The following is a 25,279-nucleotide window of genomic DNA, read 5'->3' as shown; positions in this document are numbered from 1 at the left end:
TTGGATCCAGCTTGAGGGGGAGTATTGAAGGAAGGACCACCGGTTATTTTTTTGACTACTCATGATTAGGGTATACTCCATTAGGGTTTTTTATCTAGTTAATAGCCTTCTTTTTCTTCTTGATCTTTTCATCATTCAAGTGCCGTGTGGCTCCCTATGCCTCAAGGAAGATTAGTTGTCTTGCATGCTTTTAGGAGAGATGATTTGCATGATTTAAGGAGATTAGTGTGGCATCCTATGATGGCTGTCGTAAGTGTTGAGTGCATGGCATCCTATGCTGGCTGTCATGAGTGTTGAGTGCAGTTTGCAACTCACTCAAACTCTTATATATATTTTGTGTAACCTTTGTATGAATATAATAGACAGAATACCACAAAAAATCTACACCACGTTTAGGTTAGAATATAAGTTATTATGCAAACATTGAATTTAGTTTTATTTTAAGAAGAACAATGGTGGACTGGATGTCTAGGTTATGTGAGAGAGAGGGGGGAAGGTGGTGGCTATGGCTGACAAGGGTAGGGATTTCTTCTTTTTTTGTTGATTATAAAAAAGTGGAATTACCAAAAAGAAAAGAAAAAAAAATGAAATGACCTTTTCAGCCCTACATGTGGATGAGATTTTGACAGAAATTTCAATTTGGACTATGATTGATAACGAACTTCACCACATGGGTCGATTTAAAAGTAATGTCTCACCACAGGGATTAAGAAAAAAATTTAGCCTAAAAAAAATATCGCAGGCTTATTCGAAGCTATTTAGATGTCGAATAATTTGAAATGACTAAGCTTTTGACTCTATTTGTTGACATTAAAGACATAGGATTTCGAACTTGACAGGGAAAAAGGACTAATTAGGTGGGAATTATTCGTCGGAAGGCTGTTTACGTTGTTTACTTGGTGTAGCTTGTTCTTGTTCCAATGCAAGGAAGTTTCAGACACAGATTTTATCGGTTAGGGTCTATTTGATATCGGATCTACACAGCATGCCTAACAGCCATCGAGCATCATCCAAGAACACAGAAAACATAGATCGGTAAACAACAGAATTAAACACAAGCAGATACAAAATTGGGTTTCTCTGAGAAGTGTACACACGAATAGGAGGCCGGGACACGATTAATGAATGATCATGAGCAATCGTAGGGAAATCCTGCTTCAATAACTACAAGGAGAAAGGCTTCGTATACACATCAAATGGTTGATTAGCGGTTAGCTGTGGTTCCTGCACCAAAGATCGTTCAAAGGAGAGTTAAAGATGCTAACCGAAACCGAAACCAACTTAATTGATTTAAGATCAAGTTTATCAAAAATCTAATTCTATGGGAGCGTTTAATTGCTCACGCATTTTGGAATTTTGAATATGGTCACAACGAGTGCAAAAATAGTACCTGTCTTATCCCGCCAAGACTCCCTCCTTTCAAAAGCATGGAGATAAGAGATGTCACAATACCACCTCCACCATCATTGTCTGTGTTACGGATGGTAGATCGCATTGCATTCAACATGTTACCGTATGTATTTCCATGTCCACGCTCGATGGCTTCGATGAAAGCGTAAGTCATGGCACCAGTCGAAGTAATCTTTGACAAAGCCTGCACACGAGGAGCGTTAGCTTTGTTTCCTTTAACAGCCTTATGTCAGAAAAGGAGACGCTGCTAGTCTAGCATAAATAACAGTTTAAGATTTTGTCCAAGGCTTTACTGAGGTATCAGCAGAGGTTTGATCATCATCACAGCCACTAAAGGAAATGACCTCTCCACCGTTTGTTCCTTTCCAAACACCTGATCTTGGGCGATGATCCTCCCATATGTACTTCCCGTTCCTACATTCAAATATAACAATGAATAAACGAAAAAAGTACATAGAGCAATGATAAGCACAAAACAGATTGCAGAAGTAACATTAAGCACAGATACATAACAAAATATCGAGCTAGAGTTACCTGTCCATCCTACAGAGATACGGTAAATCTAGCACAGTACCGCTGTGGCAAGCATCCACAATTGCATGAAGCCTAGCCCCGGTGGGAAGAGGTCTGACGATTGTTTCATTGATCTCATCATCGACAATCATCCCCTGAGTCTCAAAATCCGAAGGACATAGCGTTTCATCAAATCCATCCACCTCGTCCCCAGTGTAGTTCCTCTGTTGTGATCCATGACCAGAATAATGAAACACCAAAGAATCCCCGGCTTGACAACCTTGCACAAGCCAAAACAGCGCCATTCTCATGTTTTGCTTGTTCGGGTGCCTATAAGGATCAGCTTCTTCTTCTGCAAGCAATACACACATATAGATTAAGATAATAAGTTATCTACGTTAGATTTCTACGAACATTAACATAACGAAGTTCTAAAGAAACCCGAGTGCATTACTAAAGCAAGCTTTTAACTTTTTACTACCATTTCACAATTGTTAATTTGTTATTAATCATACTTAATTGATTACTTAAATGGTAATTGCATAAAATCTACAGAAAAACACCCACCTTGCAAATAAATAATAAAAAAAAAATCGATGCTTTGCAGCAAATTAAGAACAATTCAACGATTGCGAACCATAAATGTGGAAATTAAGAACGCAAGAACTAGTCTTTGCTGACCCATAAATTAAAGTCTTACTCAAACAGATATTAACCATACAATTCAGTCCACACGCAACATCAAGCGTTGAAGAAATGGGAAGAGAAAGAGGTTACCGGTGAGCATGAGAATGGAGGATTCTGGAAAGCTGAACCTGTTGACCAGCAAGTACTTCATACACTTGGCGTCGTTAATGCATCCCTTGAGCTCGTGCCGGGACCGCTTGTACGACACGGCACATATCACAGCTCGCTTCCGCCCGTGCACCGACTGAGGAGGCACCGGCGGCGCGCGGTTGTAGGGAGAAGTGGAGGGCGGAGGAGGGTTGTGGTTAGATGCGGAGGAGGAGGAAGAGTAGGGCGGAGGTGGAAGAGCGCGGGAGTCGGCGATGCGGGTGAAGGCCTGGCACAGGGGGCAGCGGATCGTCCTAGCGCCGGGCGGCAGCTGCAGCGGCGTGTTGCAGCTGGAGCAGTCTACCAGCAACGGCATGCCGGAACTGAATTGAATTGGATTGGGAGAGATAGTTGTGATCGGAAGGATAGGAAATGGTGGGGAGGGAGAGGGGTTGCAGCAAAAGGAGAAGGCTTATATTGACTTGGCGGAATGGTGGAGTGGTTTGTGACTTTGGGAGGAAGGTGACGTGAAATGCGAGGGGAGAAGAAAGCGAGAGAGAGAGAGAGAGAGGGAGGGAAGTGGAATTCAATTGGACCAAATCACAACGGAGCAATGACACCCAATGTTATAATCTTAGTTTGGTTTTATGCTGAATTATACTCTCTGACACCAAAAACACGATAAATTTTTCAATGTGTCATGAACACGATTTAATATTATGTCATACACCAAACATAAAAAGGCCAAACTTGAAGTGGTTGCAACGTTCTTCACACATATGACTGATGTAATTACTCATCTTTCAACTAAAAGACATGCTGGTTCCTTATAGTCGTTTATCTTTTATAGCGTGAGCTGATAAGGAGTTAATCAAGTTAAAATAGTATTTTTCTTTTTATATGAGATCTTTTAGTGTTATGAGAATACGACTCCATATAAAAAATGTAATGATACAATTAAAAACTTGAACAAAAAAAATTTATTTAATTATATTATGACATTTTGTGTAAATGATCGTATTTCCAGCGTATTAAAATAAATTGGAATATTACTGAGACCAAAACCAATTTTTCCTTTATTTATGCATTAACAAAATTGTGTAGAATCTTTCATAATTGAGTGATGGGCTACTGGACGTTGCCCAAACTTCCCAGAGCCCAAAACGCCTTCCTTGTTTGCTCTGCATACACGACGAAGACCTACACCTGAAATAAAAGCTTATTGATTTTTTTAAACAAACAATATTATTGACACTAAAAAAAAAAAAGTGAGTTTGGCCTCACAGTAAACTAGTATAATATGGTTCAAATTCGTTTTTGGCGAGAGTGTTGAACTTAAAATCTCTCACTTACAAGTGAAGAGAAATCATATTAGACTGTAATACTAAGTGACAAAATTTATTTGGTTTTTGGTACCTTAGTTTCGGTTGTGCTGATTTTGTCCCTTCAATTTAAGGACACTCCCAATTGGTGTCAATTCCTTGACAAATGAGAAGTACTGGCCATATAGGGGACCTTTAAAATAGTAAACTATATAAATATATAATTGAGAAATTAGAGTAAAAAAGAGTTAAAATAATTTGGGAGGGGCTAAAGTGATCAGGTTCAATCTCGCGATGTTAAGAGAAAGGGGAGTGAATAGATGCACAATAACTTAAGAAAAGGAAATGGTCTACAATTTTTAGATTTTAAATGTTTTTATTATCTACAACAAAAATGACAAAAAGATTAAAAAAAACAAATTCTGTCCTCATTCACTCACATCTTCATGTGAGGTCTCACGAAAATGACAAGAATCACAACGACTAAACTATAGTAACAAAATTGACAAATTCAAACTAGAAGGGAAAAAAGGAACCTCAACAAAATTAGGGGGTGCAAATGTGAAATTTGGACCTCAACATATACAACCCGTTGTTTCAACCTAGCACATACTAATTAGGTTTAATTATCACTAAAAATGAATTTAAACCACATTCATCAGGTTTAGCTTATTTCCTATCTTTATAATATAAATAATATTATTTATAAAAAATAAAAAAGGTGATGCAGAAGTTATATGACGGAAAGATGAGAACTTTTTATCTCCCCCACACCGCAACAAATCAAAACCCTTTTGACTGATTGATAACTTAGCAGATACTAATTATCGGATTAAGATTCCCTTCCCCCACCATCCCCTAATTTTCTCCCTTTTTCCTCTTTTTCTTTCAACGGTCAGGATTGTATTGATTTCATAAAGTTAAGAGAGAGAGAGATAAAAAAGAAAGAGCAAGCGAGAGAGAGGACTCTCACTCCCACTCTGCCACTTTCTCCCACACTGTGATTATTTTCTCGGGAAAGTGACGGAAGACAACTGAAAATGGTGGTCAAGAAAGGTCAATCAGCAACCCATTTGGGCAAGGATTCAAAGGTGGAAGTTTGCAGCAATGAAGATGGCTTCAAGGGCGCATGGTTCCCCGCCAAAATAATCGACTCGAAACCACTGATTCCGGCGACGAAGAAGAAAAGGAAGAGCTTTTCCGACGGCAGCAGCAACTCCTTCTCACCCACCAAGGCTGAGGTCCAGTACGAGACTCTGGTCTCTGACGTCGACCCGGACAAGCCCCTGACGGAGTTTGTCGAGTTGGGTCAAATCCGGCCGGTGCCTCCGGACGACAATGTCGACAGGCTCTTCGAGCCCGGCGACAAAGTCGACGCCTTTCACCTCGATGCGTGGTGGCCCGGGGTTGTGATCAAGCGCGAGGAGGATGCGTACACGGTGGGGTTCATGTACCCGCCTGATCTGCTTGTGCTGCGGCGGTCAGAATTGCGTTCTCACTGGGATTTGGCGGACGGCGTTTGGGTCCGAGCCAAAAAGGAGGTACTGGTTCTGGGTTTTTGGTAATGCATGTGGGTTTTGTTTTCTGATGCATGATTTTTCGAGGTTTATGGTTGCATAGGGTTTTTTGTGTGTTTATTTATGATTTTTTTCTTTGAAGATTTGTGACATGGGTTTTCATGATTTAAGAACATGCAGGTTGTTTGTACATATTTGGCTCTGCCTTCTGTTGTTTTGCTTTTAAATTCCCCTTTTTCACTTTAAAAAATAAGTTTTTCTCCACCTTGATCGCTTGTTTTGGTCCCCCAGTTTCATCATATCTTGGCTAATGTTGTATTTATCTACCATGAATGTTTGTATTGATCTCTTTTGCAATGAATCTGACTTTCTTCTAATTTTGGGAGAGTGTAGAAAATTTTCTTATGCTAGATATGGTTGTCAATTGTCATAGACAGAAACTGACATTTTTCACCATTGTTTCATAGATGATGATGGTATCAAATTTCAGCCCTGGGACAGCAGTTGAAATGAATCCGGACGAAGAAAGACTATTTTATGCTTGGTTTCCAGCAATTTATCTTGGTCAACTGGGGATCGACTCTTTCTTGCTTCAATATAAGAAATCAAACAACAGCGATGATAAAATTGTCGTACGTGGCCATCAGATTCGGCCTCAGCCTCCAAAATCGACTGAAAGAGATTTTAACTTGTTGGATAAGGTGGATGCATTCCATGGCATGGGTTGGTGGGTCGGAGACATTACAAAAGTTCTTAAAGGAAACAAGTATGCGGTCACTTTAAGTTGCACGAGGCAGGAGAAGGAATTCAGCCTTTCAGAATTGAGGACTCACATGGATTGGACTGATGGAGGATGGGCTACTATGAGCCATGGAAAATGGATTACTGAAGTTCGGGTACGTGTATTTTTTCCTATTGTTTTATAAGTGGAAAGGTGATGGTCATTACTTGTTTCTTATGGGCAAGATGGTAATCATGTTTGAAACATTCTGTGTCTTGGAAATGAGATCATTAAGATGTAATTTTATTCAGAAAGATTTAACGATGTCCATGTAAATTCAAGTTGCTATGCTGAAGAGCATTTGATGGATTCAAATTAGTTGTGTGTGACTAAATTCTGGCGGTTCTTTTCAGGAATTTCACTTTAGAAGGGGGTCTGAAGCACAATCAAAGCATTCATGTCAGAGTTCCAAACGTGATTATGAATTACAATCATGTGAGAGTTACGGAAACTCTGAAGTAGGTACACCACTTCGAAAGAAAACACCTTGTTCTAGGATCTCAGTGAAAATTCAATCGAAGCCCTTGAGTCCTTGCACGGATAAATTACCTTATGGAAAGACCAACAAGAAATTGAAAATGTCTCCGCAACCTAAGGATGATGCAACAATTTTAAGTCTTTACAAGAAGTTAAAAGGTGGGCATTCAGATGACTCCTTATCTTTGGAGAAACCGTTTGCAAGGAGAACGCTGGTTAAAACTCTAAACAAAGAATCCCCAGTTATTAATGTTTTGGTAAGGGAACTCTTTGAAAAATGTTGTTGGTATTTAATTATTTATTCTCCTATTGCTGAGTGTTCCTTTGTGGTATACAAATTCATGATTCCAGTCTTCCCTTTCTAACCTCATTAACTTGCTCTATTCTATGCATTTTACTCAAGATACCCTGTAATCACAGAGAAGTGTGTTGGTTCACTCAGTATTGGTCAAAGTACTTGAGTCAGTGAGCATTATCAAAACTACTTATACTATACGGGCAACACTCACCGACTCAAGTAATTCCAATAGCAGGGTTAAATAGTGCTCATCACTGGGGACATGTCGGTACATAAAACTACTCAGTTTTCATCTCTGCTTGATATTTAATAGGAAAACAACAAAAATAGGTCTCTGTTGCCTCTATCGTTTGTATGGCATAATAATGCCTGATGGAAATATTCCAAGATTAAGGTTAGGTTCATATTCTCGGAGGCCTCTGTATTCATTCATTTTGCTTGAGTAAGCAGTCCAAGCGGCTTGCCTTCTTTTAGGTCCATTCAAGGATAATTGGGATCAAATGTTTTCATCTTCATTATTTGAAAGTAGAAGGGCTATACAAAGAAAGCCGTGCACTATTTTTCCACTGATTTTGTTCTTCTAAAACCTACTGGTCCTGATTAAAATGCGTTATTTGCTCTTGCAGAAGATTGCGAAACTGAAGGTTAGAGGACTAGATGATCAAGCATTAACTCATTTCAAAAGAAAAGGTAAACCACGGAAACCTCAAAGTGACATCCCATGACCTAGAGTAGGACATGATAGGAGGGGCATACCACTGAAATTGCATGGTAAAAAATTCAATAGCCCTCAGAAACAGACATATACATGATAGGTCCACATAATCAACCAATAATTTTGAAGGCAAGGGTAAACCATGAATATCTCAAGCTGATATCCAATGGCCTAGGGTAAGACATAAGAAACTTTTGACATTACATGATATTTCTATGCTAATAGGTTCATTGGATAATCCACATAAAATAAATGTGTATAAACTATTGCAGGCAAGAAAAGCAGTGAAATTGAAAAGACCGGTGAAGTAAATGTTGGAGATGAGCATGTAATGGACAACACTGAATCTTCTGGTATCAGGTCAGAGTCTGAAGCAACAGGGGGATCTCATGCTGGAGCATCATGTCTGCTCCCTATGGAGGTATTTATATCTGAAGCCAGTATGCTATGCTTCTTTCATTTGTCTCTACATAACAGAAGTTCAGAACTGTAGCCTACATTAAGCTTTTGCGTAAATTCCAATGCATGACCAATATGACAATGTAAGACCTCTCTGTTCAAAACAAAGAGATGTTTCTCTTGTTTGTTGAAAGACATTTAAATATGAAGTGTTGTTTTTTTATCCATAATTAATTCGAAGGTATTCAGCTGTCCAATAATCTCTTGAAAAGTTATGGACTTGGAGGTACCATATTGGGATTTCTTTGCTTCTAGTTTAGTTTTATTCATCACGATGTTTGTTCTTAACTCATTCAGGGGGTTGGACAGAATGAAGATGGAGTGACCAGTGCAGTAGAAGGGAATGGAAAACTGACTGCATTGCTTGTTGAAGGTGTGTATATGTCAAACCTACAGCATTCCGTAGATCTGTAATTATTTCAAAATCTAATGTGTGCCAGCATGTGCAGGCGAGGAACATAATGGCGGTGGATCTATGGCTGCGGATTGCTCGAATGATATATTCGAATTGTCTATGATCACAAGGTTGGATTTGAAAGGTATGGGAGGCTAACAACCCCAAAAATCCACCAAGCACAGTGGAATAGAACACTGTAGTCTAAATAATTTCTACTTTGGCAGGTGAGAAACACGATGGAACTGGAGTTGTTACTCAAGTTGAATCGACTGAGACTCAAGTTGCTAAATATAAAGGTGTGACACATCACAACCTGAAGAACCTTAAGTTCATAAAAACTAATTACAGGAACTAGTGTGTAATTTAATTTGAATGCTTCTTACTTTCCCCATCCCATCACTGCTCTGCTCTTACTTTGTCAAAATCTCAGGTTCTGACGATGCAATGGTCGAAGAGGAAGCTGTACATTCTGCAATGGATATCGATAAAGGCATTACAAGTATTACAGTAGGCTCAAGTAAGCTATCAAGAATATTTTGAAGGAATTTCTTTGGCTATAGTTGTTTGAATAACGTCAATGTTGTGTTATAGGTAACCCTGCTGGGATTTCCGAACAACAAAGTGAGGTCAGAAAACAGGTTGAAACTGGCGTAACAGGTGACGTTGACAGTCCACATTTGCCTTTTCTGAAAATTCTACAGTAGGGGAAAAACATTGAAACCATGGATGTATTCAAACTATTGCTAGGCCAAGAGAAATGTTAGACTAAACATAATAGGGATGGACTTTTTCCTTGTTTTCCCCCTATGGAAGTACTTGTCTTATTCATTTCAGGTTCTGAAGAAGCAATGAGAGAGACGGAAACTGTAAATTCTACAACGGATTACTTGACACAAGAAGGTCAGGTGGTTGTGACTGGAGTATTGCCAAAGACATCTGCTCATGATCAACCTTTATCACTGTGCATAAATGAAGTGCATTCTGTAAAAACCATAGGTGGTACAAGTAAGATATTGTGAAGAAAATTCAGTGGATTCCTTTGCCTGTAGCTCTTTGACTAACATCAAGTTTGTTTCCTAGGTAACCTTGTTGGGACTGCCAACCAAGAGGTTAATGGAAGACAAGTTGAAATTAGTGTCACAGGTGAGGTGGAGAAACACGACAGTTCCCCTTTGGTTTTTGTAAAAAATTGAATCCATGGGTTCCTTTACCCGTAGCAAGTTTGACTAATCTCAAGATTGTGTTCTAGGTAACCCTGCTGGGACTCCGAACCAACAAAACGAGGTTAATGGAAGACAAGTTGAAACTGGTGTCACAGATGAGGCTGATGCGGAGCAAAACAACAGTACTTATTTATCCTTTTTCCTTTTGCCCTCATTTGGTAGTACTTATTTTTCCTATTTACTTTTGTCTTGTTTGTATGAAATTTCCATGTTATCAAGATGCAGTGAGACAGGCAGAAACTGTTGATTCTCCAATGGGTTGCTCGACAAAAGAACTTCAGGTGGCTGTGACTGGAATATCCGAAAAGGCATCTGCTCATGATCAACCCTTTTTGTTGTGCACAAGTGAAATGCATTCTGTCAAACCTACAGAGGGCTCAAGTAAGCAAATGTGAAAATTTTCAATAGATTCCTTTGACTAGTTATTTTGATTTTGTCGAATCTGTTGTAGGCAACCCAGCCGAGACTGATAACCAACAAAATGAGGTTACAGGTACACAAGTTGAAACTGGTGTCACTGTTAACATTGAGCAACAAGACAGTCCAGATTTGCCATTTGTGAAATCTTATCCTGAAATTTGGGAAAAAGTTGAATCTATGGATGCATTTAGAAGATATCCGCAAAAACCACATTTTTATCCTTTAGTTAAGTGTGGAGAGCTAAGTCGTGAATCATTAGCCATTGCAAAGATGTTAACCTTTGCCTCTTTGGTTGAGAAGACCTCCAAGGTGAACATTGAGGTTCCTGACGACTTCTTTGATAGTAGCTTCCAAGAACTAGGTGATTTAGAAACGTTTGGATTTGATGTCAAGGCAGTACGTGACCGTCTGAACTCTTTGCTAGAAATGAAAGTTCAGTTGGGGCAGCTTCAGGACAAGTCAAAGGAAGTTGAAATTCAGATTGCTGTGCAAACTCAAGAAAGAAAGAAACATAATGAAAAAATCAGTGGGGTTGCTAAGCAGATTAAGGACTTGCAGGATCAACTGGTGGTGCTGATGTCAGAGGACGCGGCCAAAGGTACTGAAATTAGCAGGTTGCAATCCGAAGAAAACGCAATCACTGAAAGCATTCTGAGCACCCGTCGTAACTTTGAGAAACTGAGCGAAGCATGGTGATCCTTGTGATAACATTCGTTTGACTGTAATGGTGAAAGTGATACCAAGCTAGTCTGTAGTTTATTTTGTAACAGCTATTAGCCCTACAAATGGTGGCAACAGGTATCTGTACTGCAGTGTCGTCAGCCAGTAATTAAGTTAACCTCTTTCTGGTGTATATTTAGCCTCTAGTTTCCTTTCAGCAAATTTTGGGCAAGAACCCATGATTGATGGAGAGAAACTTGTACAATTTTGATGTCATGCGCAGTCCTTGTGTTTTAACTTTTTCACGTGACATCTCGTGATTAGTTTAAGATATTGGTATCTTGGCGTCTAGTTAAACTTAAAACTGAAGAAATGAAATTTTACACATAATTGCAAAAGAATCATTGATCCACAACCTAAAACCAATTAAAACTAGTGAACTGCCCCTGTTTCTTTTCCTACAAGGCAACAACACTGCTTGCTTGGACCCCTTTATATTTTCTTCACCAAGAGAAGCAAGATTCATTATTCGTTGCAGACTTTGAAGCCGTATATTCTCGGAACAAAGTTCTGAATCGCCTTCTGCGGCTTAAGATGCCCGTAGGTCAAGAAGAAAAGGTGAGGAAATGTGGTTCCAAAGTAAGCTCCATCAATTTCTGAGATTGTTGTCAAGGCAAACATTGAAAAACTGCTCCAGAACAAAACAAAATTGGCGTAATCGAAAATTCTAGTTTAAGCCATGTATGGCAGACATCTGAATTTAAGAAATGAATATGCACTTAAGAATCGCATGAAATTTAACAGGTGGATATGAGCTACTTAAAAGACAATGTATACTATTCTTAGGTATTCATAGATGTATAGTAGAAGCACTCGTCGTGTCATTTACAAAGTCATACATAAGGATACGTTCTTGGTGTCTGGATTGTGGGGAATAAATGTCTTCACACTTGGGACAATAGATTTGTACGGTGCTTAATCTTGGGATGTCTGACTGACCAACAGGCAAACAACGTTGTTTATTGCAGTTAACTCTTGGACATCTGCCAAAATCATAGTTCCTGTACTTCTCCAACTGAATTGCACTGTTAAATTAGGAAGCCTCAAATCTAATGCCACACTCCGAAACATGAACAGTATTTCGGGGTGTGACACCTAATATTTTGAAAGAAAATAAAGCAATTAATATGTATTTTGTAAACACCTTACCATTGCAGACAATCCTTTGTTAGTTGCTATGTATCTGGCATGTATTAAACCATAGAGCATCTCCGCCGCGGATTCGATCAGATTGTTCTGTTCCTCATCAGTTAAGCCATCTGTTGATCTCATTGGAAATTACATAATAACTTAATAGCTTCGTACCGCAATGGCAGCTGAAATCTTCATCAAAGTAATTTTGGTTGATGGACTTATCTGATTCTTACCATTGGAAGACTCAACGTCCAAAATTAAATCCAGTGCATAATCATAGAACGGTACATGATTTCTTAAACCTGAACGGTTGAAATCATCGAGGATGTAATCGTCCTCGACTTCACAAAAGAATTCATTTCCTTTCTGATTGCAGAACCATGATATCCAGGATGCATTTTCATCATCATAGCATCTAACTTCTGAATCTTTGCAACTTGTATCAGCTGATTCCGCTGCACATTTGTAGTGGGGAAACATACATTCAAAAGATTAATTATAAACACATCAGAAAGAATGCAACCTGGGGTTTATAGAATTAAATCAAAACCAAATTGTTGAACAAAAATGAGCTAGAGACACTACTACAAAAAGGGGCAGTAGCCTCGGGTTCATGCTCACGGTTCACCAACCGTGGATTTTGATTAGCCACGGCTAATCTTATGTATGCTATCATGGTGTTTTGGAAGAAGTTTTTTTCCTAATTAATTGCCCATTCCGACTTACTCAATAAAAATTCGTGCCAAACACATGATGAATGGTGAAGAAAGTTGGTTCCACCATAAAATTAAATGGTAATATGAGAGTAACTCAATTACTTATAAGCACATTTAATGTCCATTCTTTCTCCAATTAATGTAGAATGGATACCCTAAACACGCACTCTCACGTGTGATGAACTTTTAAACTTAGAACGTGGATAACACAAATCGGGTGACGTATGTGTGGCTGTTGAGCTTTAGAGTTGGCCAACCTGCCCTGATACTAAAAAGAAAGTTGAGATTTCACCATAAAACCAATTGGCAATATGAGAAGTAGTCCAAGTACTTATGAGCATATATATACTTTGTCCCTTCTTTTCCCAATGTGAGATTCACTGTCAATAGATGGGAAAAAGTTACTATAGCTTAAAACCAAATTCAAAAACCTTTTAACATGAATTAGTCGATCTATTCAAATGATACAAATATGAATCCTTAAGCAAACGTTGATCTAGTTGTATTTATCTTCCACAATTAACATTGGAAGATGTTTTAAGTTTGAATTTCCCAGCCCCAGTGATAAAAAACGAAAATGCCATGACATGTAAGTTTCGTTAACCATTCTGTGATGAACATAATATGAATTACTGCAAAACCTAGTACTGGGAAAATAACAAGGAAATTAATTTTGAAAAATGTGTACGTGAATATTGTGGGATTATGCATGCATGCATGCATGCATGAACGTTGAATAATGTGTGTGGAACTGAAACTTACCCTGATCATAGAATGTATCTATGTCATTGGGGTTGGCGGCAAGTGACGTCGAAGGAGCCAAAGATTTGTCTCTGAGTCGATTAGGATTCAAAGCCGGTTCAGAACGTGATCTAATTACACCTCTGTGATTTTTAGGCATAATAATATATACTCAGTCTCTCCCTTGATCTGTCTGGACCTGGAAGCAATGTGCAATTCCGGTTTCTGTATCGACGGCTATTTCAACGTACATTTGGATCTGGAAGTGGCAATCAAAGGGGAAAATAATTTTAATTTTAATTTTTTATTTTGATGAAATACTTGATGTCTTTTTTGTTCTCGGGAAAATAAAAAAAGTTTAGAATAATAAAGAAATACTCTTTTAATTTCTAAATAAATAATAAAGAAATACCAAAGAGCGACCGTTTTCGTTACCTAGGATCTATCTTGCAAAAGAACGGAGAATTAGATGGAGATCTCAACCATAGAATACAAGCTGGATGGATGAAGTGGAAGAGTGCATCCGGCGTGTTGTGTGACCGCCGTATGCCACTGAAGCTCAAGGGAAAATTTTATAGGACGGCAATAAGGCCGGCGATGCTGTATGGCACAGAATGTTGGGCGGTGAAACATCAACACGTACACAAAATGGGTGTAGCGGAGATGAGGATGCTTCGTTGGATGTGTGGGCACACGAGAAAGGATAAGATTAGGAATGAGGATATCCGGGGTAAAGTAGGAGTAGCCGAAATTGAAGGAAAGATGAGAGAAAATCGGTTACGGTGGTTTGGACATGTGCAAAGAAGGCCGACTGACGCTCCGATTAGAAGATGCGACTATGGGACAGAGGTTCAGGGCCGAAGGGGTAGAGGAAGACCTAGGAAAACTTTGGAAGAGACTCTAAGAAAAGACTTAGAGTACTTGGATCTAACGAAGGACATGACACAGGATCGAGCACAATGGCGTTCTAAGATTCATATAGCCGATCCCACTCAGTGACTTGAATTTTCCAAGTCTCCAACCGAGAAGTTTTCCTCACTCGGGAAATTAAGGGAACACTACCCCAACCTACATGCTCCACTCAGAAAGCTTCAACATACAAGCTTCAACAAAAGAAAATTCAAAGAACTTAGCGAAGAAGGCTTTGGTGTATTTAACACAATACGTTGAAATGAAGGAAAGCTTATTTATTGATATCCCCGATAAGCTACAAATATGTACATATACATGAGTCAAAATAAACACACAAGAGGGAGCCTTCACAAAGGTTGCTTAGGAGAAGTCTCAGCAGTCGGTAGAGCCCCAGAAAGAGAAGGCACCGGAGGGGGATCATTTGGAGCCTCAGTACTGGACAGAACCCTAGAAGGAGGAGGCATCAGAGGTTGATCATTCGGAGCTTCATTACGCGGTACAGCCCCAGAAGACGAAGGCAATAAATGCCTTTGGAACAAACCCACAAATCTCTGATGATCAAGTAAAACCTGACCATCAGTTTCCTTCATCTGGTCAAGCTTCCTCTTCATGTTTGTAGCATAGTCATGTGCGAGCCGGTGCAACTGTTTATTCTCATGCTTGAGCCCCCTAATCTCCTGTTTGAGACTCATCACTTCAGCCGCCAATGATTCAACTTGGCGGGTTCGAGCAAATAGGCGTTGGGCCATATTAGACACAGAACCTGCACACTGAACACTGAGAGCCAGCGAATCCTTAACAGCTAACTCATCAGACCGTTTGGAAAGTAGTCTGTTATCTTTGGGAGTGAGAAGGTTCCTGGCCACCACCGCAGCGGTCATATCATTCTTCATCACGGAATCCCCAACGGTAAGAGGACCAGTAGGGGAGACGAAGGATGGGCGCCATATGTTGTCTGGAGAAGGCGGGGCTGCCTCTTCAACAAGGTTTAAGTCAAAACGACGGTCGGAGGGGCCAGACATTTTCAAAGGTGTTGAAGAGAGAAGAGGTCGGACAAATCAAGATCTTAGAAGTGCAAGAATGAAGCTTCTACTGGTGGAGATTCAAGTGTGCTTTGGAACTTAATGCCAGCCCCTATAAAAATCTGCATTCGACGGAGCTTCAGAAATCGAAGAGGCGCCTGCTCAGAAATCGAAGAGGCGTTTGCTTTCTCAAAAGCTGGGCTGCTTAGAGATCACGAGGGTTGATCTCAGAAATCGAAGAGGCGTTTGCTTTCTCAAAAGTTGGGCTGCTCAAAGACCACGAAGGCCGATCTCAGAAATCGAAGAGGCGCTCGCTTTCTCAAAAGCTGGGCTCCCCAGAGACCACGAGGGCTGATCTCAGAAATCGAAGAGGCACCTACTTTTCCAGCCTTGTCAGCACCTGTCACACGCACACTCAGCTTTGCGGAAATTATGGGCATTTTGTCGAAGACTTCTGGGGAAGTAGAAAACACATGAATCTTACTGTTCAATCACCCACTTCCCACACGCAACAATAGCTCATGGATACCACAGATAACTTTGCCAAAGTTCTCTGCCAAAGTTGAGCACGTGAAGCTTGCAGCTCCCACTACATCGCTCTGACCAAGAAGGGTAAAAGAATAGCAAAGAAACAGCACTAACAAAGTTTAGACCCATAAATTTTGAAGGTCTAGCTACCATATTATTACCCACAAGGGTAAAGGAACAGTACCACTGCTGGATAATTGGAAAGTCCCTGTGTGTCAACCTCTGTGCTTCGTGGCAAGGTAGACTAGCAAACATGCCCAACCTTTACTCACATTCGAGAAAACACTCCCAATAAGATTGCTTGCTCCAAAATCGAAGAGGCACCGTCCTCCAAATCTCGAGAGCCAGACTCCCAACATGACTACTTTCTTAAAAATCGAAGAGAGGGTAAAGGAACAGTACCATTGCTGGATAATTGGAAAGTCCCTGTGTGTCAACCTCTGTGCTTCGTGGCAAGGTAGACTAGCAAACATGCCCAACCTTTACTCACATTCGAAAAAACACTCCCAACAAGATTGCTTGCTCCAAAATCGAAGAGGCACCGTCCTCCGAATCTCGAGAGCCAGACTCCCAACATGATTACTTTCTCAAAAATCGAAGAGACACTGCTCCCCGAATCTTCGAGAGCCAGACCCCCAGCATGATTGCTTTCTCAAAAATCGATGAGGCATCGTTCTCCGAATCAATCGAAGAGGCGCTCGCTTTCTCAAAAGCTGGGCTGCTCAGAGACCACGAGGGCCGATCTCAGAAATCGAAGAGGCACCTACTTTTCTAGCCTTGTCAGCACCCGTCACACGCAACAATAGCTCATGGGTACCACAGATAATTTTGCCAAAGTTCTCTGCCAAAGTTGAGCACGTGAAGCTTGCAGCTCCCACTACATCGCTCTGACCAAGAAAGGTAAAAGAATAGCAAAGAAACAGCACTAACAAAGTTTAGACACATAAATTTTGAAGGTCTAGCTACCATATTATTACCCATAAGGGTAAAGGAACAGTACCACTGCTGGATAATTGGAAAGTCCCTGTGTGTCAACCTCTGTGCTTCGTGGCAAGGTAGACTAGCAAACATGCCCAACCTTTACTCACATTCGAGAAAACACTCCCAACAAGATTGCTTGCTCCAAAATCGAAGAGGCACCGTCCTCCGAATCTCGAGAGCCAGACTCCCAACATGACTACTTTCTCAAAAGCGAAGAGAGGGTAAAGGAACAGTACCATTGCTGGATAATTGGAAAGTCCCTGTGTGTCAACCTTTGTGCTTCGTGGCAAGGTAGACTAGCAAACATGCCCAACCTGTACTCACATTTGAGACAACACTCCCAACAGGATTGCTTGCTCCAAAATCGAAGAGGCACCGCCCTCCGAATCTCAAGAGCCAGACTCCCAACATGATTACTTTCTCAAAAATCGAAGAGACACTGCTCTCCGAATCTCGAGAGCCAGACCCCCAGCATGATTGCTTTCTCAAAAATCGAAGAGGCATCGTTTTCCGAATCTCGAGAGCCAGATACCACAGACCACTTTTTCAAAGTGCTCTGACAGAGTTAAAACATGTGAAACTGGCAGCTCCCACTACCGTGCTATGACCAAGCAGGGTAAAGGAATAGCATTACTACTTGTTGTTAGGGAGACTCCTATATATGTCGACCTCCATCCCCAACGGACAGGCAGACCTGCAAAAATGCTCAACCCTTCATCATATCTGAGAGGGCACTCCCAACGAAGCCTTTCGAAATATTCAGTTTTCTTTCCCCCCGATAATACCTCTGCAAACAAGTTATACTAGAGCAAGAATATCTCATATCATCAGGGTTAAAAGCAAGAGTATCCCATATCATGCTTTTTCCCTGTCTTTCCCTTTGGCCTTGTTTTTACCTGCAAGACAAGGAGAAAGAGCAATCAGTCAGCACTTGGAATCAGGCTTCCAGCCAGGAACTGACTGCCTGGAACCCCTTACCTGATTACTTACCTGGCATTGCTCTCGAGTACTCATCTTCAACATGTTATGTTTCCAGGGAAGATTCCGCATCTGCTTGAGGAACAGATAGGGCAAGTGCGAAGGATACAAGGAAGCATGTGGAGACAAGCGTAACAGCACACGTGCCGATACATCCATTACTCTGTCAAAAGCAAAAGTATCCCATATCAGCAGGGTGGAACGTACTCTAGATTTGATGGACTTGTTTTGACCCTCAAATTCTTCAGTCGGCCTTATACTCTGGAGGAAACCAGAAAACCCTCCAGCTCAGTTCAAGAATAAGCCTGTGGAAAGTTACTTCTTCAAAAGCAAAAGTATCTCATATCATCTCTTCTCATTTTTCTTCTCTTTATCCTTCATGCTGCTGCAAGATGGGGAGAAGGTGAACAATCAGTCGGAGCTCTGATTGCTTACCTTGTCTGTCACCTCTTTCAGCAGACCCCCTAGCTCGGCGACTTGGGGGACTCCTCCTACATGGTTTGTATCGCGCTTGACCAAGCCTGAAACTACAAGTAAGCTTCAAGTGAAATTGATACATTACCTTGTGCATCTCCACCAGTTAAAGATACCACCCCTGGATGGAGGAAGAGTACTTCCAGAGAAGATGCCACATCTACCTATGAGACAGATAAGGCAAGTCAAGACGACACCACACTCCGATACTTAGAAGTTTCGTGATTACGAGATCATTCTCCCACAATATTTCCTAATGTCATTTGTACTAAATCATTCACTTGTACTCACTAAAGGAGAGCTTGAACCTATGTACTTGTGTAAACCCTTCACCATTAATGAGAATTCTTCTATTCCGTGGACGTAGCCAATCTGGGTGAACCACGTACATCTTGTGTTTGCTTTCCTATCTCTATCCATTTATATACTTATCCACACTAATGACCGGAGCAATCTAGCGAAGATCACAAAAAGCAACCGTTTTCGCTACCTAGGATCTATCTTGCAAGAGAACGGAGAATTAGATGGAGATCTCAACCATAGAATACGAGCTGGATGGATGAAGTGTAAGAGTGCATCCGGCGTGTTGTGTGACCGTCGTAGGCCACTGAAGCTCAAGAGAAAATTTTATAGGACGGCAATAAGGCCAGCGATGTTGTATGGCACAGAATGTTGGGCGGTGAAGCATCAACACGTACACAAAATGGGTGTAGCGGAGATGAGGATGCTTCGTGGGATGTGTGGGCACACGAGAAAGGATAAGATTGGGAATGAGGATATCCGAGGTAAAGTAGGAGTAGCCGAAATTGTAGGAAAGATGAGAGAAAATCGGCTCCGGTGATTTGGACATGTGCAAAGAAGGCCGACTGACGCTCCGGTTCGAAGATGTGACTACGGGACAGAGGTTCAGGGCCGAAGGGGTAGAGGAAGACCTAGGAAAACTTTGGAAGAGACTCTAAGAAAAGACTTAGAGTACTTGGATCTAACGGAGGACATGACACAAAACCGAGCGCAATGGCGTTCTAGGATTCATATAGCCGACCCCACTTAGTGGGAAAAGGCTTTGTTGTTGTTGTTGTTGTTGTTGATAAACTCATTAAGGATAGTATTGTTTGCCACTAAGTCATTTAATGATAAAATAAATCTTTTTTTTAATATTATTAAGTAACAATTTTTGTCTTGTATTCGTCACGTTTGAACTCATAAGCTCCTCCAACCAAAAAAAAAAACTCATAAGCTCCTCCAACAAAGTATAGACGGTTAATATTTATGACTAATTTGGTAACATAAAATTGAGAAATGCACATTGCTAGGAATTTCAGAGAAGATGACGGCTATACAGGAAAGCAAATATATATATATATATATATGTATGTATGTCAATGATAGGATTTTTGGTCCTTGCCCATTGATTCTTATCTGCAACGCAGCTGGAAGACAAAGGTCTTACCAGTTCCAGTTGCAGTGTTACAATCACAGACTTCCGTTGAGGCATTTGAACACCCTACACCTGTCATCTTATTAACTTAAATAAGAACTAGCCGTTACAATTTGAAACAAACTAGCCCTTGCAATTCTTTGAGGGACTTCTCACAAACCAAGAAACCAATTTAGGTTCCAACATAGATTCAATGTTAGATCATACCCAATTTAAGATAAGATTAATTTTTTTTTAACAAACAATATTGACTACATGTGGAAGATGTGTTAAGTCTCACATTGGACTAACCATATTAATGGGCTAGACGGGCGGATCAATTTCTTGTATTCAAATTATATGGATTTGCGGTTTACCTATTTCTAGAATTCTAAACAATTGGCTCTGTTAGAAGTGTGCCTGTTGCCAAGTAATACATGGCTGAATGGCTAATGCTTTTTCGGCACCAAATTAATAGAATCATAATCTCTACTAATATGTAGAAACAAAAAAATAATAATAATAATAATTGAGTCGTAAAAGAATCAATTTAAGACCCACGAATTCCTCCATCCCTCCGTTTTCAGCACACCAACTCTGAAAATAGAGAAGTGTATGACTAATTGAATTTTAATCCTCTATAATATGGACGATATATATAGTGCCATATAGGCATATAGGTTATTCTAATGTTTTCTTTGACGGAGAGAGAGAGAGAGAGAGAGAGAGAGAGAGAGAGAGAGTACTTCAAGAGGGTTGAGTGAATAAAAAGAATTTTAAGATGTAAAGTGAGTCGAGTTTAAGAGTGTTGCAGTAAATATATCAATCATAGAACCATAATTAGGCTATCCATGTTCCTTCCCAAATTAAGCTGTTGCTTCTATAGCTAGTGGTTTTTTATTTCGTTAATACAAAGGGTGGATTTGAAATCCAAACAAACATAAACCCCAAATGACGAATCAAACTATCCGAAAAGTTATCCAAGTCTCCCATATTTTGGGTTAATAACCCCTCTAATCTTACACTTTGCCTTAAAGCACCTCATGCTTTGTGGACTATAAAATCAAAACCTTCCACCACTCTAATCAATAGCACCAAAAAAACAAAATAAAAATAAAATGGCCGGAAAAAACAAATGCATGGTCGTCCATGCAGCTTTAATCATGACAATTCTCCTCTCTGCCACCATTGCCATGGCGGACGACAATACACCGGTACCAGCCGCCCTTTCCCAAGTCAACACGTGGTTCAATAACAATGTGAAGCCGTACACACAGCGGCAGAAAACGCTTGACCCTGCCGTTGTGACGGCCGAGGCTGGTCAAAAAGTCATCAAGGTCATGCAAGATGGAAAAGGAAACTTCAAGACCGTCACCGACGCCATTAATAGCATTCCGGCCGGGAATACCAAACGTGTCATTGTGTACATTGGATCAGGAGAGTACAAAGAAAAAATTACGATTCCGCGAAATAAACCATTTGTCACATTATATGGTTCTCCAACGAATATGCCAATTTTGACATTTGATGGCACGGCCCAGAAGTATGGAACTGTAAACAGTGCTACAGTGATCGCAGAATCCGATTACTTTGTTGCTGCTAATCTTATTATTAAAGTAAGTTGTTTACGTCATATCACGTGATATTACCGTTATATAATTATTTTTGGTTAACATTTTTGGTGGATTGGTTTGTGTAGAACTCTTCACCAAGGCCAGATGGGAAAAGAGTGGGAGCGCAGGCAGTGGCATTGAGGGTGTCGGGGAACAAAGCAGCCTTGTACAATTGCAAGCTGTTTGGGTTTCAGGACACCCTTTGTGATGACAGGGGCAATCATTTGTTCAAGGACTGCTACATTGAAGGCACTGTGGATTTCATTTGGGGAAGTGGAAAGTCTCTCTATTTGGTAATTAATGCCTCCCAATCTAACCCATAATTCCTAAATAAAGCCGGTGATTTTAACCTTACATGGCAGAGTCTGACCGTAGCAATGTATTTCAAGTACATGTGAGAAAAAAGTTACATATGATTGACTTATACAATTATCTTTTTCTTCCATTAAAAAATTATGTATGAGATCATGTCATATATAGGAACAACATTAGTCAAGTGGGGATTATTTGAGTCTCATCATATTAACAGTGGAATCCACATGATTGTTCCCCGTCCCCCTCCCAAAACATTATTTGGGTGGGTAAACATATAGTTAATCTTTTTGTTTGTCTAAGTCATGGTTTTGAACTTTTGATGGTTGGTGATTAATAATGCAACATATAATTAATGGGTGCAGAACACTGAGTTGCATGTGCTGGGGGATAATGGAATAACGGTGATAACAGCACAGGCAAGGGACTCAGATTCGGAGGACACTGGATACTCATTTGTTCACTGCAAGATAACTGGGACAGGCATTGGCACATACTTGGGAAGGGCTTGGAGGGCCAGACCCCAGGTGGTGTATGCATACACCAACATGACCAAGGTGGTAAACCCTGCCGGATGGAGCAACGATAACCACTCTGAACGCGACAAGTAAGCAGGATTATGTTAATTAAAACAAAATTAAGCATTTTCGTATAATTAATTTTTGAAATTAATTAATAAGTAATTTGATATTGCAGAACTGTGTCCTACGGAGAGTACAAGTGCATGGGTCCAGGTTCAAGTAAGAATAATAAGAGAAATTTGAGCAAAGAGCTGACTGACGAACAAGCCAAGCGTTTCATTAGCCTTGGCTATATTCAGGGTTCCAAATGGCTGCTTCCTCCTCCAAATCCAAAAGTGTAGTTTTATATATAGTATACGTATATACACTACTAATAATACTGTTAGGGCTAGGGAAATAGTTGATTTTTCTATGTATATATTTGGGTGCCATTGAGCAAGCCACACGCATGCATGCCTCATGCAAAATGTACTTATATCATATTGAGCTAGCAGTGTATAAAACTAATATCGTGCCTTACTTTGTATAGAATCCGCTTATATATGCACATATATTCGACTTTGTGGACCGGTTAGCATTCTTATAACTACCTTTCAATTTGCAGAAAATAAGAATTTCTTGCATTTTCAAAGTGTTATCGATGTATCTCCTAAAAAGCTTGAACTTTTTAATACCTACACGAAAGAGAAATGATAGTATCAAATACTGGTTCAGATTCTAGAGTAATATATCCATCCTCCTTGAAAATATCCATTTTCAAGAAATTAGGTAGGTAAATAATCCGCAACTTATATCAAATGAGGCATCAATTAGCTTAGGCCACTCTACATTGTATTTCAATGATCAAACCATTTATCTTTTAATTATTCTCTTAATGATCATTTCTACCAAAAGTTACATAAGTCGGAACACATATGACCGTTCGTTAAATAGTAGTTATTTTAGTGTTTCTTTGAAGCATCAAATTTGTCGATTTTCTTCACTACAATTGGATATATATGTTAATGATTTTGGATTGTCTAATTTTTGCAAAGATGACCTATTAATGATAGATCAAAATATAGACGGTATGAATTGTTGAAAAAATTTATATAATGGGGGCACAAGGCATCCCTCAATACAAGGGGACGGTAAATACATAAAGAAATGATAAATACACTATTTTTAGCTTTTACACACACTATTTAATATGGAACTTTAACGAAAAGCACCCGGTACTGTTCACTTTAACGAAAAACCACATTTTTACACTAAAAAGTCAATCCTGGTACTATTCACTTTACCCTTTATTTTGTCCTTATCATTAAAACTCAAAGTTTTCAAGCCCTTTTCATTAGTTTTCCTTATTTAATAACCCTTGTTTCGGGTTGATTTATTCAATCTGATAATTAAAATTAAAGGTGTGTGTAAGAAGTTGAAATAGTGTGAAATAATCAACTCCCTATGTGTATTATGCATATCATATATAGCTAAACCAAAACAAATCTATAACAAGTTAGAGTTCTGGATTTTGTTTTTGGCATCATTGTAAAGGCTGAGACAAAAGAAATTAATACCAACAGAGACAACAAACCTATATATTTCCAAAAAGATTAATTATTAAGGAATTACTTCAGAATTAGTACACGATAATTATATATTTCTTTAGTTATTACAAGCGATATTATTACTCTAAATTACACTAAAAAAACATAGGAGAATTTGAGCATAGGACACAATAAATTAAAGAGAATCATACTTTTTATTATTATTTTATTATTTTATAAATGTTGCTACCTCTCAGCACACTATAATGGTGCATAGGAATGGAGGCAGCTAAGGCACAATGAGACGGCTCCCTACTTATTAAAGTTTTGTGCGAAGTAAAAAAAATATGATGCTTACATAAGGGCAGAGAATATATGTATCATATTATTCATGCTTCTTCAAATAAATATAAAGTGAAAGACAACAATTAATTCTTCTACTTAAATGTTTGATTCTGCATTAGTTACTGTGTTTTGCAAATTAATGTAAAAAGAGTGACTAATAAGAAGTATAAGATTTATGAGATAAGAGAAAATACTTCACATTCGGAGCATGAGTGTATATATATATTAAGTGAGTGTATATATATATTAAGTGAGCTCCAAAGCATGCTAGCTCTTGCTCGAAAAACAAATGGAGACGAAAATTGAGGAAGAAATATTATTAGGGTTCTTAGGAGAATAAAAAAGGAATTGTAGAGAGAGAGGATACGGAAAGGAAGAGCGGAGTTGGCGAAGAACTTTTAAAATATGGAAGGAAAAGAAATGGCCGATGTTAATGCGCTAATTTCCTACAAGGTACAAACAAAATCGGTGGGGGAAAGTAAACATAATGACTTTAAATATGATGAACCCACTCTAACTAATATCGAGGCTTTTTTTTGAGAAATCTCCACACTGATGAATTTGATAAGTGATAATTATAAAGTTAGGGACAATTTAGTGTGTTAGATGCAGTGGGAGGCGTTGGCGTGATCATCTGGAATGCGGTTGGGGATTTTATAGCAGCTACGGCTTTGAAGTTGACTGGTATTACATCACTTGTGCTTGCGGAGATTGCAGCTGCTTGTGAAGCTGCTTTATTTGCTCACCAATGGCAGAATGAACAGGTGATATTGGAAGGTGATGCACTATTGGTGATAGCTGCAATTCAAAATAATTTGGCGGCTAATCATGGGCCATTTGGGCATTTGATGGATGACACAAGACGGATCCTACAATCTTTCCAACTGTGGAAAGCTAACTTTGGGCCATTTGGGCATTTGATGGATGACACAAGACGGATCCTGCAATCTTTCCAACTGTGGAAAGCTAACTTTGTGCTAAGAGATGCCAATACAGTGGCTCATCGGTTAGCTAGATTTAGTTTAACTTTGGA

General features: G+C 39.6%; 4 protein-coding genes across 7 annotated transcripts; 2 read left to right on the top strand and 2 right to left on the bottom strand.

Annotated features, from left to right (window-relative positions):
• Positions 1-1,028: 1,028 nt before the first annotated feature.
• On the bottom strand, positions 1,029-3,290 carry LOC126621652 (metacaspase-1-like). The gene is made up of 5 exons (XM_050290198.1): positions 2,701-3,290; positions 1,945-2,275; positions 1,704-1,824; positions 1,391-1,594; positions 1,029-1,224 (listed from the first exon to the last, which is right to left on the bottom strand). Exons 1-5 carry the CDS (start codon positions 3,071-3,073, stop codon positions 1,165-1,167), a joined length of 1,089 nt encoding a protein of 362 aa, XP_050146155.1. The 5' UTR covers positions 3,074-3,290; the 3' UTR covers positions 1,029-1,164.
• Positions 3,291-4,962: 1,672 nt separating this feature from the next.
• On the top strand, positions 4,963-11,159 carry LOC126621557 (uncharacterized). 4 transcript variants are annotated; one of them, XM_050290095.1, is made up of 15 exons: positions 4,963-5,560; positions 6,004-6,432; positions 6,671-7,051; positions 7,719-7,782; positions 8,080-8,228; positions 8,564-8,639; positions 8,716-8,805; positions 8,888-8,959; positions 9,094-9,180; positions 9,255-9,320; positions 9,498-9,659; positions 9,744-9,806; positions 9,913-10,008; positions 10,106-10,267; positions 10,338-11,159. In XM_050290095.1, exons 1-15 carry the CDS (start codon positions 5,060-5,062, stop codon positions 11,000-11,002), a joined length of 3,063 nt encoding a protein of 1,020 aa, XP_050146052.1. In that variant the 5' UTR covers positions 4,963-5,059; the 3' UTR covers positions 11,003-11,159. The 4 variants fall into 4 exon arrangements, with proteins under 4 accessions (XP_050146052.1, XP_050146050.1, XP_050146063.1 ...); XM_050290093.1 differs by having other exon boundaries at positions 9,498-9,668; positions 10,112-10,267; XM_050290106.1 differs by having other exon boundaries at positions 9,498-9,668; positions 10,380-11,159.
• A 332-nt stretch (positions 11,160-11,491) lies between these two features.
• On the bottom strand, positions 11,492-13,859 carry LOC126621685 (casein kinase II subunit beta-2-like). The gene is made up of 5 exons (XM_050290224.1): positions 13,639-13,859; positions 12,394-12,615; positions 12,176-12,285; positions 11,876-12,041; positions 11,492-11,622 (listed from the first exon to the last, which is right to left on the bottom strand). Exons 1-5 carry the CDS (start codon positions 13,775-13,777, stop codon positions 11,492-11,494), a joined length of 768 nt encoding a protein of 255 aa, XP_050146181.1. The 5' UTR covers positions 13,778-13,859.
• Positions 13,860-21,005: 7,146 nt separating this feature from the next.
• Positions 21,006-22,936, top strand: LOC126621635 (putative pectinesterase 63). The gene is made up of 4 exons (XM_050290182.1): positions 21,006-21,545; positions 21,629-21,835; positions 22,220-22,461; positions 22,551-22,936. The coding sequence occupies exons 1-4, from the start codon at positions 21,048-21,050 to the stop codon at positions 22,714-22,716; spliced, it is 1,113 nt and encodes a 370-aa protein (XP_050146139.1). The 5' UTR covers positions 21,006-21,047; the 3' UTR covers positions 22,717-22,936.
• The last annotated feature ends 2,343 nt before the right edge of the window (positions 22,937-25,279 follow it).

The sequence above is a fragment of the Malus sylvestris genome, chromosome 1 (assembly GCF_916048215.2).
Source record: "Malus sylvestris chromosome 1, drMalSylv7.2, whole genome shotgun sequence".
In the NCBI taxonomy this organism is placed as follows: Eukaryota; Viridiplantae; Streptophyta; class Magnoliopsida; order Rosales; family Rosaceae; genus Malus; species Malus sylvestris.
Note: the sequence above shows the minus strand (reverse complement) of the source record. Positions and strands in the feature narration are given on the sequence as shown.